General features: G+C 37.8%; 1 protein-coding gene across 1 annotated transcript in view; it reads left to right on the forward strand.

The window, feature by feature from the left end:
- Window positions 1-19444, forward strand: part of TRPC4 (transient receptor potential cation channel subfamily C member 4) — a 130286-nt gene that overhangs the window by 66357 nt on the left and 44485 nt on the right. Inside the window, exon 3 of the mRNA XM_030946339.1 lies at window positions 4722-5240. Within this exon, the coding sequence (XP_030802199.1) occupies window positions 4722-5240 (519 nt within the window). The remainder of the gene's footprint in view (window positions 1-4721; window positions 5241-19444) is intronic.

Genomic DNA, 19444 nt, shown 5'->3' on the forward strand with positions numbered 1-19444 from the left:
CATGGCTAGTGTCACACACCCTGCTCGGAAATGATGCTGTCCCTGAGCTCAGCTTGGCGTCTTCCATCCACTTGCCTGCCGTACATCCTTGATGTACAACTGCCTTACATCCAGCTGTACACTGCACAGTGAGCACCCTGGGGTGGGAGGAAGCACTTTGAGACAATCAGGAGCCACCACTGCAGTCCTGCTATTTTGTGTGGTCTTGTGAGGATAGTTTCAACATGAGTCTCAGGACCCCTCTAATGCTGTGACAGCTGATTTCAGGTTATCCTGACATGATACCTCTAAGTTATTCAGTGTATCTGGATGTATATTGGTGACTTAGTCCACGGTAAAGGAGTCGCAGTAGGAGGAATTTTTGAACCTTTCCCAGGGGAACTACTTCCATTGTCTTAACCGGGATGTATTTCAGGTGATACAATAATGATACAATAATAGCAAACCAAAGAAGAACTCAACAAACCAGAATGTAAAGCATGGAACCACGTATGCATAGGGATAACTCATGTGCTGTGGGCTGTTCAGAAATGTACAGTTAAGCAGTTTCAAGGTGTTTGACTGATGATGGCTATAGAGAATTAGTGATAAAGCAGCTGAGACTTTGATGACACACTTTAATAATACTGATTTCCTTATATAACCTGGTACTGCATGACATATGTATTCATCTTATCTGTCATATATTCTCTTTTTGCCTTTGCTTTAGATTTTTCCTCCAGTCATGCTGTCATGATGGACATGACTCAGAAATTTATTCCCCTAACTGCCTAAAACCAAGTAGGATTTTCTTTCATTTTCAAACGAAATACAAAATAATTGCAAATAAATAAACAAGGACAAGAGTCAGGGAACCTATCTGTTTGCCCAAGGAAATAGATTTCCATAAATTCTGAGCTCTTGCATTTAAACAACAGGTAAATGGACTTTGCAGTTTTCAATCTCTCTGTTGAGGTATTGCAATAATGAGAGCTATTATGAGAAATCTAGATGGAGAAAAAGACATGCATAGGGTTTATGTTTTTTGTTTTCCAAACTGACTGTTATATTTTTCTGTTTCCTGGATGTCTAAGAGATTATCAAAAATTGGTTTCTCCCTTGATGTTATGGGGACAGGAAAAAATCTCAGTCCTAACTGGCATTAATTTAACCTGGATTTCCCTTCCTGTCATAGCAAAAGACCTTGTCTTCACACAGACCATACCATTCCATACCATGGAATATAAACACATTGAAGAGGACCATTCCACTTGGTATCTAAAAGAATCGTTAGATATCCAAACCAGACTGACTCATTCCCACTTACAGTGAGTGCAGGGAAAAGAAATGCAACAAAAAAATCTTGTGCCCTTGAGTACTGACATGTTCAGACGTTGAGCTATCCTTTATTTTCTGTTTTGTTTTGTTGTTTGTTTTTTTTTTTGTCCACTAATCACATAGACATTCATAACAAATATATATATGTTCAGCTCTGTAAATAGTGTTGAAGTAGAAATTTTTCACAAAATGTAAGACAGCAAAAAATTATTTGACTTTGCCAAGTTTAAGCAGCCTCAAACTTAGCTCGCTGACTCCAAAATGTATAATATAGTTACACTACTGCTGAGCCTTGAGAAGTCACAGTCAGTCAGTGACTGAAAGACCTAGTACCTTTCCATCCTCCAGGATTTAAGGAAGACTCAATTTTTTTCTGTGAGTGTTCTGTCAAGGGTTCCAAATGTGTGGCTAATATCAGTGTGTGCTGGTTATTTGGTTTGGTTCTCTTTAAAGAGAATTATTTTTAGTAGTTTGAAAGTAAAATTCATCCTAAGTCTGATAACTTAAGAGCAAGTACTCTGGGTCAGCCATTAGATGTTGAAATTTTCTGAATGCCATGAGAATGCTCATTACTTCAAAGTTCAAAGGATACGTTCATTTTGCTTCAGATGAGGGAATAATTTGACCTTATTATTTTGATATTTTCTCTTCCATTTAAATGAGTACAAAGTCTTAAAATTTTGTAATTTTAAGGCAAAGGATCAGGGGTTAAAGTCATTATGTAATTAAAGTGGAAGTCTTAGGATTTGCCCTTTAAGTTTAAATGTTTCTGTAAGTTATGGCTGAAAAGATTTAATAAATACTTCTATATTTAGGTAAATTCTGATGCAATGAATTCCAAAGTGTCTGCATTATCCTTGAATCTGAGTTAGCTGAAGATGAAAGGTTTTGATAAGCTATGAGAAAAAGCAAGCAGCTTGTAAGGAAATGGATGCCATGTACAAGTCAGTCGCTGTAATGCCATGTCGTTTGAATGTGTCTTAATTTTTCAGAGCTTGCAGCTGATGATATATTTAAGACAGCCCTCAGTTCTGGCAGGGCTTGAAGCAAATGTTACTTCAGTACTGTCAGAAAGTAAAAAACTAGCAACATATGTAGTGACAGAGTTATACTCTGAGCAGTCAGTGAGTTTGAAGTTACAGCTTTCTGACCTTGCGTTTTCTGCCCTTGCAGCTCTCTTCTTCCCTCTCTGGTACCCTAAACCTGAGGCCAAGGGGGAGTCTCACTGCTTGTAGCAGACACTGTCAGAACACAACACATGCCTCTCTGTAAACCTTTTCAGCTCTATGATCACCCAAAATCTCATTTCTACTAATGCAAGGTTTGAATCTCTACCACCATTTTCATGCTGTTCTAGTCTCAAAATCACTGGCCAAACTAATAATTTAGAGAGCGTAACAAATGTGTTTGTGTGCTCACAGTGCTCTCTTTTTTCCTATACAATATGTAAGTAAAAGAGAAAACAAATCTAAGACTGCAATAGATTGTGAGAGAAAACATACATGGATTTCAAGCCCAGTTCACACTGGACAGGGATAATGATGTGGTCAGGGCACCTGGGCATCCCCAGGTGGGCTCTGTGCAGTGTGCAGCCAGGAGGTGACAGATGTCCTAGAGGTACTCTGGAAGAGACCTGACAGAGCAGCATGGGCAGAGCCACAGAGTCCTCTGGGAAGTCATATGTCCATAGTTGTGGTTTTTGGCCTGAGACCAGGAACAGCACACAGAGCTTCTGTTCTTTCTTGTACCCTAGTGTTCCTCCATCCATATGTACTTCAGTATATTCTCAACTGGGTTCCTTACCTCGTGAGCAATATTTAACCAATGTTTCTCTGCACATGTTACACTGTTTGTGTCTCAGAATAAAGCAAGCAGAAGGGAAGTTGCACAGAAGCTGCTTGGCTCAGAACCACTGGTTGTAAGCACCCACCTCTGAGGATAGCTGCACCCTCTGCACAAGTTCATGAGGGTGGGTGTGCAAGCTCAGTCAGCCCACAGTCCTGTGCTAAAACAAACTCAGTCCCAGCCTGACTCAATGCCAAGCCATGTCTGAGTGCATGAGAGGGGAGAAAAGGGGTTTCTGCCTGTTGACTCCACATACCTTCTCAGAATCTGGCACAGTGTCTTAAGGTCAGCAATATGCTATGGCCAGGCAGGTTTTGCTATCCTAGGGATGTGTGATTACAGTCCTGAAGGCCAGATGTGCAGTCTTGACTTTCCACTCCCATTTTACCACTCTGACCCACTTGTGTTTTTTCCACCTGGCAGTGGGGTCATGGTGCTGTCATGACACTTGCATCAAAATTTTTTCCTCCCTGCGATGGGCATCTGTTTCTCTAGCCTTCAGATAACTTTGAGTCAAATGTTTTCCTTTCTTTCTTCCTCCTGAAAGAACATCCCTCAGAGCACCTCACTATGGTGCTCTGTGTATTGAGTTTGTACTTGGTTATTGAGCTGTGGACAAAAGTCAGTCTGTAAGTAATGATGCCAATATCATTTTTTTTGATTGGCATTGGCTAATTACGCTCACATTCTTAGTCATACTAATTGAACAAATTGTCTTGACCTGGGAAAGACTTTGGAGTCTGGTAGTGTAAAATAAAGAGACAAGCTTAAAATGAAAAACCTTACAGTCTTCTGATAAAGAAGACTTAAAAAACAGAAACATGTATCAGAAGAGGCTTTAAAAATGGCCTCTGGGAATCTTTTTTCTACTAACTCCCCTGTTTTCCTATAAACAGAGTATGTTTCTTTGTGCAGGGGAATGTAGAACTGAGCCTTAAGACATTAAGCTCTTTGTGGCAAGTATCTTGGTTTCTCTACACACCCTTATTTTCAACATTCTCTTTAAGAAAACACATATTTTCTTCTCATTTACTCATTTTCTTCTCATTTGCTCTTCTCATTTACTTGACCATTTTATTTTCTAAGTCTAACTTGCCTGTGTCCTGATCATTGCTTCCTTCAGAGATTCACAGTTATGTCCCCCATGCATTTTTTTCCCTATGAAACTGAGACAAATCAGTGAGAAACAAGAAAAATTTTCCATCTTGCTCACCTCAAGGGAATGGGGAGGAGCATTTGTGTCTAACTTGTCCTTGTTTATCTAATAATTTGCTCCAGTAAATCATTGTCCATGGGTTGTTTATGTATAAATGGGTTCATTATGTATAAATGAACCTGTTTGTGTATAAACAGGTTCACACCCTGTTTATAGCAATTCATTAACTGGAAAGACACTATCTTAGCTAATTGAATTGTTATATTTAAAGAGTTTCCTTCAACTCTGGACAGAAATAAAGATCCAGCAGTAAGTGTATTACCTGGTAAACCATTTCTAGCTTAATTTTCTATAACTCTTGTTCAATGAGGAGGCCTGTAAGGGTTTTTGCCTTCTTTCACAGGTGCCACCAGTGCTTCTGGACAAGCAATTTTCAGAATTTACGCCGGATATCACACCTATTATTTTGGCTGCCCACACCAACAATTATGAAATCATAAAGCTCCTGGTTCAGAAAGGGGTGTCTGTGCCGAGGCCACACGAGGTGCGCTGTAACTGTGTCGAATGTGTCTCAAGCTCAGATGTGGACAGCCTCCGCCACTCTCGCTCCAGGCTCAATATCTACAAGGCTCTGGCAAGCCCGTCATTGATTGCTTTGTCCAGTGAGGATCCTTTCCTTACTGCTTTTCAGCTGAGCTGGGAGCTGCAGGAACTGAGTAAAGTCGAAAATGAGTTTAAGTCAGAGTATGAGGAACTGTCACGGCAATGCAAGCAATTTGCAAAAGATCTCCTGGATCAGACACGGAGTTCCAGGGAATTGGAAATTATTCTTAATTACAGAGATGATAATAGCTTGATTGAAGAACAAAGTGGTAATGATCTTGCAAGATTGAAACTGGCAATTAAGTACCGTCAAAAAGAGGTGAGTGTGCTGGAGAATATATGAGTGTATTCAGTAGTAGTAATGTGATAGATAAGAGCCTGAAATATATCCTTTTAAGTGAGACAAATTTTTGCTTATCTTTTTTTTTGTTCTAGTAGGTTTCTGCTCTTTTTATAGTTTTAATTGGATGAATTTGAATGGTTGTTACAGTTTGATAGTATCAGAATTCAAAATGTTCTCTTCTAGCACAGATTCTATGAAACTTTTTTCTTTTACACCTGAATAGACATAGTCTTCACTAGTTGTACTCTGAAGTGCTCTTCAATAATAGAGTGAGAAATATATAAAGCATACTTTAAATTACCTTGGACTGTGTCTGACAGAAAAAGGCAGTTGTGTTTAAACACACTCTAGAGGTACCTCTGTAGAGATGTTTCTTCAAAAAGTAGCTATTACAGATACTGAAACAGAAGTTTCATAGCCATGCATGACTCCCAAAAATGTTGGCATTCAGATTCTCTTTTATAAAGAATTCAACATGGAAATACCTGGGTATTTGTGCCCATGGCAGTTAAAAGTTCATACATTTGCTTCACCAATGTGTACATTCGGTTGGAATCAGAGGATGTCTGCATATATTTTTAAAAGTACTGTGGTTCTTTTGTGTATGCAAAAGCAAAAGAAGCAAGACACAAAAATGAGTTAGGAAGACAGTTCCCCATGATATTTCCAAACCTTCACCTAGTCCCTGCATATCATTATGTCAGAATATGTTGTATTATCTTATTGGGAAACAGCAGATACCAAGTCAGCTGAGCTATGGAAGTTTATAGGCAAGACAAATGTAAGTATTTAGTATTTGTTCATATTCATTACAGCAAATGCTTAAAAAACTTCTGTGTTAAATTATATCGCTGCTAAATCTCCGTTCTGCAAAATATAATAGTAAATATGTTAAGTTATTAAATATGTTAGAAAGGTTTGAAGAAATAATACCCAAACATTTAATGATTCTTTTGTTCATTTGAAATATAATTTAGTAATCCTAAGAAGCTACTGTGGAGGTAGGGAACTACTGAAGTACTGATGGAAAAAAACCTCAATTAGTCTCTGACTTCATAAGTCTTCTAATAAGCATTTTTTCCCTCAGAAAATGTATTGCATAATTTTATGTTTTGTAGTATAATGTTTCAGGCAACATATTCACTGCCTTCATAAATTATTTTCAGATTGTACTTTGCCAGATTTAACAACCATTATTTCTATTTCTTTAAATGCCAGTCCTGTCTTACAGTCACATAAGAAGCTGAAGTTTGGACTTCTGTTTTCGCAAGGATTCATGCATTGAAATAAAATTCTGACCTCATTGTTTGGTTAGTTTTTTTTAAACCATAGCACAAAGCTTGAATTTTTTTAATTTGAGGTGGAGACAGTGATAGGCATATGTGGGGTGAAATGTTTTTTATAGTTGCATCTGATTGCTGTGCCTAGTTAAGTTGCAATAATACAGCTGATTACATAATTGATTCTTCATAATAGAAAACATTAGGCCATACTGATTTAGTGAAAAAATTGGCGGATCTTTTCTATTTTACACACATTTTTCATTTCTGTAAATATTTCCCACTATCCGTACCATTTGATTCTCACTGAAGTAAAATCAAAGTTTACTAAATGTGTTCCACAATGTTTTCCATACTGGTGGCTGAAGCAAACAGTAGCCTCTGTAACTGTTCAGTTATTTCTGATCATTACTACAGTATTCTGGTAGGTGCACCTCTTAGTTTAAGAAACTAACCTCAGGCATAACAATTGCTTGGATTCTAGCTGTCCTGGTCCATATAGATCATGATAAAAATACGTCATCATGTTCTTTCTATTTCTTGTGTTAAGGATGTTACAGGAGACACAGCCTCCAGCTGAATCCAGCAGCCTCCAGGGTCAGGGGATTCTTTCAGTTTGGGCACTGAAACCCAGCCAGGAGCTCTTGATAGTACAGTGATTTAGGCAATATATTCACTGCTTTTATAAATTATTTTCAGATGGTACTGTGCCAGACTTAACAATGACTATTTCTGTTGCTTTAAATGCCTCTCCTGCAGCAAAACAGCAAAACAGCAAAACAGATAAGAATGTATTGTCTTCCCCTCTTATCTTACAACCCATCCCTAAAATCTCAGCCTTTATTCATGCTATTACCAAAGCACATTCTAACGCCATATTAGGGCTGAGGTCAGAGCTCCATAAGTAAGCAATCAGGTCTGGTTGTCCAGAATGTCCAGTCTCAGTCCAAAAATTGCAGCTAAAAGTGACAAAATAATGAGGCATGTGTCCTTTTACACTGTTATTATGAATAATTGCTCAGGAGTTAAGTATTACTTTTTTCCTTTCAAGTTGAAAATAATACCAAAAATTATTAGCAGTAATTCCTTTTGGCATTTTAAGCAAGCAAACATATTAGAAATAAGTCCTGTAAAGGGGTGTAGTAGTCTTTGGGTAACATAACTTGGTTTAATCTCAAGACACAGGATGGTGTAGAACAGCAGATTTAGGGTATTTGTGGAAGCAAACAAGTGGATGGTGAAGAATTTTCATTGTGTAAAGATATGAAAATTGACAAACATGAGTAAAGAAAATTACCAAGCTCAGAGTTTTTGAGGACTTTCCAAAATGACATGGTGCTTGAAATGTAGATCTCAAAATGCCTTATAATGAACAGAGAAAGTCCCTTGAAATTCATATGATTAGGCAGTGCTTGGTGTAGTGCTCTGCAAGCCCCTGGTATCACCCTGTATTTGTGGAAATTGAGAATGTACATTCATTTTTAGAGCTCACCATGTTCTCCACTTTGCTGCTGAAGTGGGCCTTCCACAAACCAAGAACATTATGCCGACTGGATTTAAGGTTCTCCACAGTGAAAGTTGCTCCTCTCTGCACTTCCATTCCTTTCACACTTGCCATAATACTGTGATTCTCATTCATGTGATGTCCAAAGGCATCTCAGTGATATCAATTCTCATTCCATGGAGTCAGGTCAGAGGTAACCTATAGTGCATTATCAACAAAGAAAATGCCGTCATAAAATCATCAGTCTTCTTAATTAATAACTAAGTAGGTTGAAAGATTTGTAGTCTCAAGTTTATCTTGCAGGATATTTCTGACACCTACTGTTTCCTGGGCTACAAACAACAGCAAACAAAGAGAGGTTCCCTGAAGTCACACAGCCACCCTGCACTGGGCACAGACATTTTGTTGTCCAATTACCTGCTGTTTAAAATTGTCTCAAGTAAGGGAGAGTTTGGTTTTAAGAAGGCTGCCGCAAATTCATTGGGGTAGATTCTAAGCACACAATGAGCAATGAGAAATAGGTTTCCCTGGTTTCTGAACCAAATGAAAATATTATCTGAATTAACTGCAGCTCCACATAAGGATGTAGAAGGCAAATCCCAAACTCTCTATGTGGTTCACAAGCAAATCTGAGTTCAAATTATTTGCAAACCTCTGGTGCAGCAATACAATCAAGTAGAAGTGAATAGTAGCTCTCTTTATTGATTAGTAAATAGTCATCTTTTCCACTCATTGTAAAATGTGTGTTTTCTTGTCATATATATTCAGAGTTTTCAAGAGAGGTATCACAGGAAAAACCCAGTTTCTGTCACTATCCAGTTAACTTTGTTTTAGCTTTGGTTCTGTTTAGGTATTAAGCAAATAACTACAAAAATTTGAAAAAGTGCTTACTACAATGCTTACTAATTTTCCCTTACATGTGAAATAAAGAAGGGGAGATTAATAGGGTCAATCAATACCATCTGGTTTCACTGTAAGTTTAACCAGTGTGATTTAAATACTTATACTAGTCTTTGATATCTCAGTTTCATTTTTGCCTCATGCTAAATGTCCCAGTTCGTTTAAGCTATGGCTGTATAAGCTCAAATAGAGTCACAGGATGAGGTTATAATTGTTGGTAGTACTGTCTTATTTTCCTTTGCTATTAGACGTTCTCATATCAAAACAGAAGAAATGGGAATTTTTGAGTATGTAACTGTTGAGCTTTTCTCTCTCACTTCTCAAATGGGCGCTGGCTGGTTTGGTTTGGATTCACTTTTTTCTTTTTGTTTATCTTTTCCATTCTTAGGTTATGCTGATCATCTTTCTTTTCCTTGACAAATACACAATCTCTGGTAAATTTGGAATACCTTACATTGTAAATAGGATATAAAGACGTTAAATTCTGCTCATTTCAAATTAGCAGTCTGGAAAGATTTTAATAAGCTTTTTTCTGCTTTTATCTTAAAAAACCTGAAGTAAATGTGTGGTATATCTATCTTCCATCCAGGGTTATGTATCATGATGAGACCTATCTAAAGAAGCCAGAACTAAGTTTTCTAAAGTTTTTCTGACCCTGAATTAACTTTTTTAAAGGTTTGATTTAAAAAATTCTAAATTTTACTTTCTCTCCGTGTTTACTAGACACACAGCTGCTTAACTACTAAAACTCTCCCAAATATCTCTAGTTGGACCTCTAGACACTCTCCCTTCCCACGGGCAGGACCTGTTTTTTTCTGAGTTGTGAGCAGCTGCAGAACATGTACTAGCAAAGGACAGAGTGAAAAAGGGAGTGAGTTTAACAATTTGATGTATTTAAAGAATTAACAAGTGTTCAGGCCTTATTGGAAAGAATTTCAGGGAAAATGTTTCAGGGAAATCAGCATCAAACTAAATTAAATACTAAATACAATAATATGATATTCAGATTTCCTGCATCAATTCAATGTTTCTAGGAAAGTGATGCTGAAAGATAAAAAAAAAGTTGTTTGGTTTTGATAATAAAAACCATCTGTTTGCTTCGGTTCAAAAGAGGACTTTTTAAAAAGGAATCATGAGTTCTTCCTAGTTTTCTATGCAAAATACAGCCTCAGTGAAACAAAAATGTTTCACAATAATGTCAGAAATTCAGTGAAATTTTCAATGAAAACATGTCTAGTCATTTCAAATCTGTTATTTCATGTCAGTGTCTAAACACTTCATTACAATAAAATAAAGGATTTTGTCTGCAGTTACTTGTAAATCCACTTGGACTTTGACATGTTTGCCAATTAAATTCTTATAGCTAGTATCATCCATATCACATTATCACAGAAACCAGTGTAGGCATGATAGAAAGCAAGAGTTACTGATTTTCAAAACTGTTTTAGCAATTCCTAGAGAAAAATAATTTTAAACTACTGAAATGAAAAGTTGCTATGTTCTTAATAATGTTTTTAATGTTTAATTATAATGAATTGCTCATAAAAGTCTTTCAGATGCAAAAACATGAACTACTGATTCTGTAAGCAGGAACGACTTCAGAAAAAAAACATCTTAAGGATTGTTCTGTGTTTAAAATTAGCCCACACCTGAAACATAAGCAGAAACACAGTGGCCATGTGTAGCAAGTCACTGTGTATATGAGTATTTGTCAAAAGGCTGCAAAGGTACGCTCAGAAGTCTCCATGTAAAAAATAACAAAACCTCACAAAAAGCAGACTCTGATAATATTTGGACATTTTTGACACCAAAGGAAGACATGTTTAGTCTATGAATTGCATAACTGAGAGGAGTGATATATACACGTTTGGGTCCATGTCTCCAGAAGACCCATTTCTGCAGACTCTCAGCTACAGCACTCAAAAAATTTGACAAACATTTTTCCATGCTAGAGTCAGGTACTCTAAACTAGGTCATATGTTTGCTTTGTAAATCATGTAAAAGTCTCCATGTTTATAGATAAGAAGTCTACAGATCATTAAATAGTATGAATTAGGTAAGATTATCTGCTACACATACAAAGCCTTCTACTTGGTTATAGAATCCTTTCAGTTGGAAGAAAACTTAAATTCCAGTTATTAACTCAGCACTGCTGAGTCCACCACTAAACCACGTCCCTCAGTGTCACATATACATGTCTTTTGAATACTTCCAGGGATAGTGACTCAACCATTTCCCTGAGCATCCTGTTCCAGTTCTTGACTAGCCTTCTGGTGAAGAAATTTTTTCCCAACATCCAATCTAAACCCCCCCAGTGCAATTTGAGATAATTCCCTCTCATTCTATCACTCAGAAGAAGAGACTGACCTCCACCTCACCACAACCTCCTACTCTCCAGGCTAAACAACCCCGGTTCCCTCAGCCGCCCTTCATGAGACTTATGTTCCACACCCTTCTCCTGCTCCGTTTCCCCTCTCTGGACACACTCCAGCGCTTCAATGTCCTTATTGTAGTGAGGGGCTCAAAACTGAACACAGGATTTGAGGCCTCAGCAGTGCTGAGTATGGAGGGGTCAATCACAGCCCTAGTCCTGCTGGCCACACTAATGCTGGTACAGGCCAGGGCATTCCTGGCCACCTGGGCACTCACATGACTCGTGTTCAGCTGCTGTTGAACAGTACCCCAAGGTCCTTTTCCACTGGGCAGTTTCCTAGCCACTCTGCCCCAGCCTGTAGCGCTGCCTGGGGTTGTCCTTGTGGAACCACTTGCTGTTGGCTTCAATCCATTGATCCAGCTTTTACAGATCCCTCTGTAGGACCTTCCTGTTCTCCAGCAGAACAACACGCTTTCCCAGCTTGGTGTCTTCTGCAAACTGACTGAGGGTGCAGTTAATGCCCTCATCCAGATCATTGAAAACATATTAAACAGGACTGGCCCCAACACTGAACACTGGGGTCACCACTAGTGACCAGCTACCAACTGGATATAATTCAGTTCACCACCATTCTCTGGGCCCAGTCATCCAAACAGTTTTTTAAGCTGTGAAGGGTATTCCCATCCAGGCCATGACCTTCCAGTTTCTCCAGCAGGAACACTGTGGGAAATGGTGTCAAAGGCTTTACTGAAGTCCAGGTGGCCAATAGCGACAGCCTTCCCTCATTCAGGTCACCTTGTTATAGAAGTCACACAGTCAAGCAGGACTAAATGAGATGTAGGTGTCCCTGTGGAAGATGTACTTACTGCTGCTAGGAAAAAATGTTCTAAATCACAGGTCACATCTGCTTAATACAGCATTTAGTTGTGGTGAAACAATTTTCCTAGAATATGTGAACAAATTCCTTATAGAGTCAATAGACAGAGGTATGCACAGAGGGAGATCCTGTCTGTTCAAGATAAGATGTCTAAGTTCATTCCAGAGACATCTCTCTCTGGTTCTGTGGCTGGATAAAGAAACAGTGTGCTTCATTTAGAAGAATTACTTCACTAGGCATTGAAAATGTATAAGCAAGTTAGACAATTTACTGCATCAACTGCAATTTCTACACTGTGGTAACAGAGACTTTGAATTCTGTAGGCACAGAGCCCACATAAGGGGAAATTAATTTCAGCAATAAGTAATTAATGGTGTCTCAGGAGTCATCAATAACATTTAAATGCTATATGCTACACACAGGTTGCAACCTTCTCATCACAATTCTAGTTAAACTATTAATGAACTAAGATCAGCGACTTTTTTATTTCAAACACTTGATGGAAGTAATTAACTCAAAGATGAAACTTTCTGTTAGTGAAGTACCGTGGAAATCTCTCATTTCAATTGCTTTTCTGCATCTTCATTATAGGAAATGTTTTTGGGATATCTGCCTCAAACAGGAAAAAAAAGTTCTTCAAACCTCTAACCAGCAGTGCAAAACCATTCTGTTGAGACTGGCAGCAGCAGAAGTTGGTTTGAAGGAGTCCCTGCTGATGCACCTACAAGCTTCCCTACAAACTTGGGATAGATTTAGGACCATGTCACAAAGTGTTCTGTCCTTCTGTCCAAAAACTAACTAATCCATTCCTGTGCTAGATTTAACTGGCCTAAAATAAGAGCGACTGAGGCACATTTGAACATGCTGACAGTGAAGCTTCTACATGCTGTTGCAGTGACATTTTTTCCATTGTCTGCCTCTCTCCATTGAGTGTTTATTGAACAATAAAACAAGATAGCCAAAGCAAACTTGTTTTAGGCCTGTCTGCTCATTCTTTTAATCTGTCTTCTCTTTGTTCCACCAGATGTCCGCAGAGAAATCTTCACTTCCTTCCTTACCCCTTCCTTGATTTAGTGTAAGCCTTAGCTATCAAGATAAAATAGCAAAGGGTGTCTTCATCCATTGCCTCCATCAATATGTGCACCCATTGTCAAACAAAAGGTTCATGAGAAAAACAAATGTTTTTGTTTATCTGATCTCCAAAGAGATCAGATCTGTATATATTCAGTTGATTAGAGAATATTACTTTCTAAACTTTCCAGCTCCAGGAACTAAAGTAGAAAATTTAGGAGAGATGTTCAATATGGCAGTGGTTTGACAAAGTGAAACTTGGATTTTGAAAGTCATATAGGCTTCAAATGTGAGTGCTGGCATTTGAACTTGTAGGGTATTTTTCAAAGAAGGAAAATGTTTACGTGAAACTATCAACAAGCCCTCCTTGCAGAGACATTTGGCTTTCTTCTATAAATAATAGGATGATATTCTTCAGGGTTGAAATATGTTGGTTCTTGAGATCCTATTTTGCAGAAATAAGACATTTTAAGAAAAGATTTCAAGAAATTGAAAACTCTTTTAATTATGGAGAAAATAGTCTCACTTGTTGGTGAGCACTTGCAAACTAGAAAGGACTTGATAAGGAAGGATTTTGCAAAATGTTTGGTAGAATGTTCTGGGAAGAGCCAAGGTGAATACATATGAATAGGAGAAGAAAGAAATCCAGAGTTGAACATCATCTGCTATGTTATTACATTATTACATCAAATCATGGCTTTTATTCTTTGAGTTTGTTTCATTCTTGAGTAGTATTGGATAAATGTGAGGGTCTTTAACATCTGTGGGAGAGAAAGACCAATGCAGATCTTCAGAAAGTAGAAATTACTGAAGGTCTACAGAGTACAACATGCGTATGCTATGTTGGTCAAGTACAAGGTCTGGCTTTTTAGGTTTTTTATGTGGATGAAGAGGACATGTTTTACTCTGCCTGCTGTACATAAAAGACAATAATGTTTAATTATCAGCATAACGCAGTTGTTTAGATTAGAGGTTGTTCTAAATAGCTGACCTTAAGGGCTTTATTAGCAGCTCTGTTAAGGTTCACAAAAAGACATGACTCGCTTGCATGGCATTTGACATTAAGACAAGCTGAAAGTGTAACATCATGTAAAAACAGTTTGACACATTATTAATAAAATTAGTTCAGGTGCTTGTTTCTGCCTTCAGAATAGCACACAGAAAGAAACTAGAAAAAGCCATTCCTGTACTGTGCTTGTGCTGTGAGTTTCTGACTCATTGCACATAACCTCAGGTTTTTAACTACAGCACCTATGTCAGCAGCCCAGCCTTGGGTTCCTTCATCATTGATGGGAAGAGACAGACATTTCCAGGCAACTCAGGCCATCTGAGAGCCAAATAATTTTTGTCACTACCTATCTTCCTTGCAATTATTTTAGAGGTGACAAAGGACTAGGATAAAAAGAATAGCATATAATTTCTGGAAGATAACTAACAGTGAATATTTTTTAAGTCTTGATATTCTGTTTCTCTGAGACCCAGAAGAAGCCTTTAAGATGAAATGGTGAACCTGTTTACAGGAACCCCTTCTAATGCACTGTGTGATCTAAGGGTCTGCCTGGAGAAGTAAGCATGATGCAAAGCTGCATTTCAGGGTTTTGGTCTGAGGGAAAAATCCTCAATTTTACATAAAGATGCTGAAGATCAGATGGAAAGTTTTGCAAGAGGGAACTGTTAGAGCTATGTTACAGCCTGCAAGACTGCCCTTGTGTTGAGACACTTCTTCATCATTATTTCCAAAGCTGAAACTTCTAGTGAATTTATTCAAAACCAGTCAAAATCCTGAAATAAAGGATTTTATATACCGTGAAAAAAATACTTTATTTCACTGCATGTGGCCTTATTCTCAATAAAAATGTGTTAATCAAATAACATTAAAGGTAAGTAGCATAATAACACTTAAATGAGGAGAAATAATTGTTTTCATAGTAAATTAAGGTTATGTCTTCCTAACCTGGCTATGAAAAAAAACCTTGTCCTGTACTAAACCTTGACAAAAGTAGCCTGGCAAGAGGAGCACATTTTCTTTTCAGACTGATCTTTTCAGGTATTATCTGCAAATTATAGTGCGCGAATGATGGTCAAACAATACTTAAGGCTGTATTGGTTTGAGGTTGTCCTGCTTTTCTGGTGCAACTTTCAGCTGGAGTGAACATACTTGTTGTGTTTTCACCCCATCTGACAAGTAAGCACCACACAACTGCTTGCTCACTCTCCCTCAGTGGCATGGGGAGAGAATTAGAAGAGTAAAATGGAGAAAACTCATGGGTTAAGATAAAGGCAGTTTAATAAATAAAGCAGAAGCCACCCACGCATGCAAAGCAAAAGAAGGAGCTCACTCCCTGCTGAGGTCCCTTCTAGACTGGTTTTTCTGTGATCTGATGACAGCAGCTGAGGGGCCATACGCGATGTAGCCGGTGTGCTGGGAAGTCTCTGTCATCAAGTGTACAGAGGATGACACATACTTGTCTCTCTTGCCTCTCTTCTCCTGTGGTGTTAAGGAATCTGGCAACCTTAGTCTTTCTCATGTGTGTTTGCCAGTATATAACCTGGCATCTCTGCTGAAAGCATAAAGAAAAACCCTAAATAGATTTTAAGGGTTCAGAAACAGTATTTTTGTTCTTACTAATATTGCAGCAGTACTCCAGGGATATTTAACTTCCCAAATAGCTCAATGAGTTTCAAGTAATCAAGCAATATGAATTTTCAAGTGACTGAGGAAGGAAAAGGGTGGATTGCTATAAAATTATTTATTACATCAGAAGATAGAATGACAAAGTGTTCAGTTTACAGATATTCTTTTCACAGGGAAAAAACCACAAATATTTATATTAGAAAAAAAAGTACTGAAACGAACAACATAATTAAACAGTGAACTATTTAGCAAATTTATACTATTCTTCATAGACCAACTTTTCAACAGATATGATTATTGACTTAAAACATTTAGGTGAAAATTATTATCCTATAATTTTCATAAAGAAAACCTAGGAAAATAAGTTCCCTTCCTTCCTGCTTTCCTTCCTTTACAAATGCAATCAATGTAAATTGACCCATCATAATACTGCCAATATAAATACTCTCTCAATAAAAAAACATAAATATTATTCTCTAACCTTGTGTCCTTTGGCTTCTCTCCTCACTCCGTTTCCATGGAAAAGCTGGGGTTTGTAACAAGCTTAGTAAACTCAGTACTTCAGAGAAAGATATTTTCCCCAAGCATTAGTGATAATATTTTTGCCATCAAGTCTTCTTTTTCCAAAGAGGAGGTGAGTTTTTACCTTTGTGAGCTGTCAAGATTAGAGAATTAAGGGGTTTGTGTGTCAGATCCCTTGTCAGAGTTTCTAAAATTCCCCAGATTAAAACACTGGTGTTGGATTATCTTTGAAGTTCTAGAATGAAGCAATAAAGGAGCTTGCAGTTAAATCTTAGAGAGTGCTGCAGCTGTTTCCCTGCACAATTGCAATATGATTTAGTTTCCTATTTAGTTTACTAAATAGTTATGAAGATTGGAGGTTTTTGTCTACCATTCCTCTCAGCCTCTCACTGAAGCATTGGGATGCTGAAGAAATCACCAGTTTTTTCTGTGTTGATAGCGGCTGGATTTGGGAGAGCTATGGATTCTGTCAGGGTTGGTACTAACTGGCACAGAGTGGACAGCAGTAAGTAATAAAGAGACACTGGAGTCTTACCACCATAACCTCAGCAAGTAGGTATTTTGGGTGTAAATTTAAAAGGGTTGTGTGATACAGAAGATGTTTTGCATCCTGACTACAGTCTTTGATGATATTACTAAGAGATCTTTAGAGATGCAGGCTGGATTTTGTGGAGAAAAAGATGACTGATGATAATAGTAGCTCAGGATATTCGTAGCTCAGGAGTGGCCTCTATGGAGGCCAGAATGGCCTCTGTGGATCACAGCAGAAGTCTTCAACCCAGCTGATTTTGTTAAATCCTGTATGTTGTATATAGGATGATAAAGGTACACATGTGATCTAAATTTAAATTGCATGTCACAGGGGAGCTTAAGGGGTTTTTGTATGCTTACTTGGGCTTTTTCCTCTCTGTACTCACTCATGTTTTATTATACAATAAGTTTCTTTATTCTTAATTTTAATGTATCACTACTCTCAAATAAATTTCAGTTTAAAGAATCAAACTTTCATGCATATTATCGGGAAACATCACAGAAGAGTGAAAAAAAAAGCAAAAGAAAATATTTCTTCAGAGTACTAGTATCTTTCACAAAGATTAAAGAACCCCTCTTTCTTAGAAATATACCCTTTATGACTTGCTGGAGCAGAGGCCAGGGCATGTGACATGCAGGCAGTGACAACAGCCTATGAAGTATATTTCTCTGACAGTGAACAAATTGCCTTTGATTTGTCGAGGAAGAATGTAGGCTCAGACCTTCAGGGACTGAAAAAACTTTGTTTATATCCTTCCACGTATTCTTCTTTCACCTCTAGCTTTTAACAAATGGCCATTTTCTTCCAAACTTTAAGAGAAAATATATTCCTTTACCTGGTAGTACAAGCGGATGTATTATGCCCTATCTCCATAAGAGAATGCTATGGAATCTCGGCAAACAAAAACATTCCCCGAGTTATCCAGTTACTAGAAGCATGCAAAAAGTTTTGGAAACACCAATCTAACACAGAAATGTATAATGTAAAAATCAATAAAATATTGAGCAAGGAACTGGACTTTGAAAGGTTGCCTGTACTGCTAAATGCAAGCAGACCATAGCCTGACATGATGACTGAGTGATGCTAAGGGATTTGTATTCAGGCTTCAAAAAGTTGCAGATTTTCCTTGCACAGGCCTGTCTGGAGAAACAAAAAATGGAGCTAGGCAAGAGACAATAGGTAGTGGGGATGAATGGGGTCAAATGCTCAGACTCAGCCACTGATTTTTTCAGTGTAGATGAGGCCTGAACATCCTTAAAAGTGATGCTTATGTAATTCTCAATTAAAATTGGCTCTTTATTGATTCCTTCCTCACTCTGGTTCTTCACCATGAAAGAAACCAGCAGTGTCCAGACATCTTTACAACAACAGTGAGAGTAACTCCAGGTTTTTGAGATACCAAACTCTAATGTTTTGCCACAAATTACAGAGCTTCATAAGAGGAAAGAACAATCCAAAGCTGTTCTTATCTATCCAGGCCGGCAGATGCTGGATACGCAGATTTTCATTAACGGCTGTAGTAGGTATCTTCCCATTACATGAAAGCAAAGTATTTCATAGGTCTGTTCCTAAGAGAAGGTAATTTTCTTTAACCACAACCCGTTGTTAGGTGTAAAAGAGCTTTTCGAAAGCAATACTTTGGAGCAAGCAATTATACTCCCCTGAAATAGTTTCCAAGATTAATATTTTGTGTTTAAATGCAGAAGCTGCACATGGCTGTACTTGACTGATAAAACAGATGCATCTGTTAGAGACTCACATGCATTTCTCCTGAAAATGGTCTCAGAGTAATGCTCACTGAGCATCCTTGCCAAAGACTTTTTATTTCAGTTTATCTTTGTGTAGGAACTGGGTGATTAATCTGATTTCTCTGCTCTCAACATTCTTAGATAAAAACACAGCCAAGTTAAACAAGAGGAACCTAAAGATAAAAAGCATTAAAGTATTTGAAGAGAAAGAAAAGCAGATTATGTGACTATATACATTCTGTTCCTAAGTATTTGTGAAACTGCAAAGCCAGATCTGCACATTAATAGAGAACTTTCAACAGAAAAATATGCAGTTTATTTCTTCATTTAGCTTGAATGCTTTTGAAATCAGTCTGTGTTATTATTTTTTTCCCTTCTCCCTCTAATTTTGCATTCAGTCAGCCTTCAAATGAGTGTTATGCTTTCCAGGAACTGGATTCCCAGTGATTTTGGGGAACTTTGGCCTCTTCAGTTCCACGCAAGCTTCACATCATAGAGTCACTTCTAAAGAAACTGGGAAACCTTGGAGTTCAACTCTCTTATCTCTTGGCTAGAACAGTATAAGCATGGAGTCAAGAACAGTTACGCTTAATATCCATTTTTCACATGAAGATGCAGGATGGCACCTCATAAAGCTAAGTTAACAGAGTAAAATCTAAATTTGCCTAGCGCTAATGGGAGGTGATTACCATTGTTTTTTACAGAAAATATTTAATAGTGCAACAAAATATCCCTGA

The sequence above is a fragment of the Camarhynchus parvulus genome, chromosome 1, assembly GCF_901933205.1.
Source record: "Camarhynchus parvulus chromosome 1, STF_HiC, whole genome shotgun sequence".
NCBI classification, from domain to species: domain Eukaryota; kingdom Metazoa; phylum Chordata; class Aves; order Passeriformes; family Thraupidae; genus Camarhynchus; species Camarhynchus parvulus.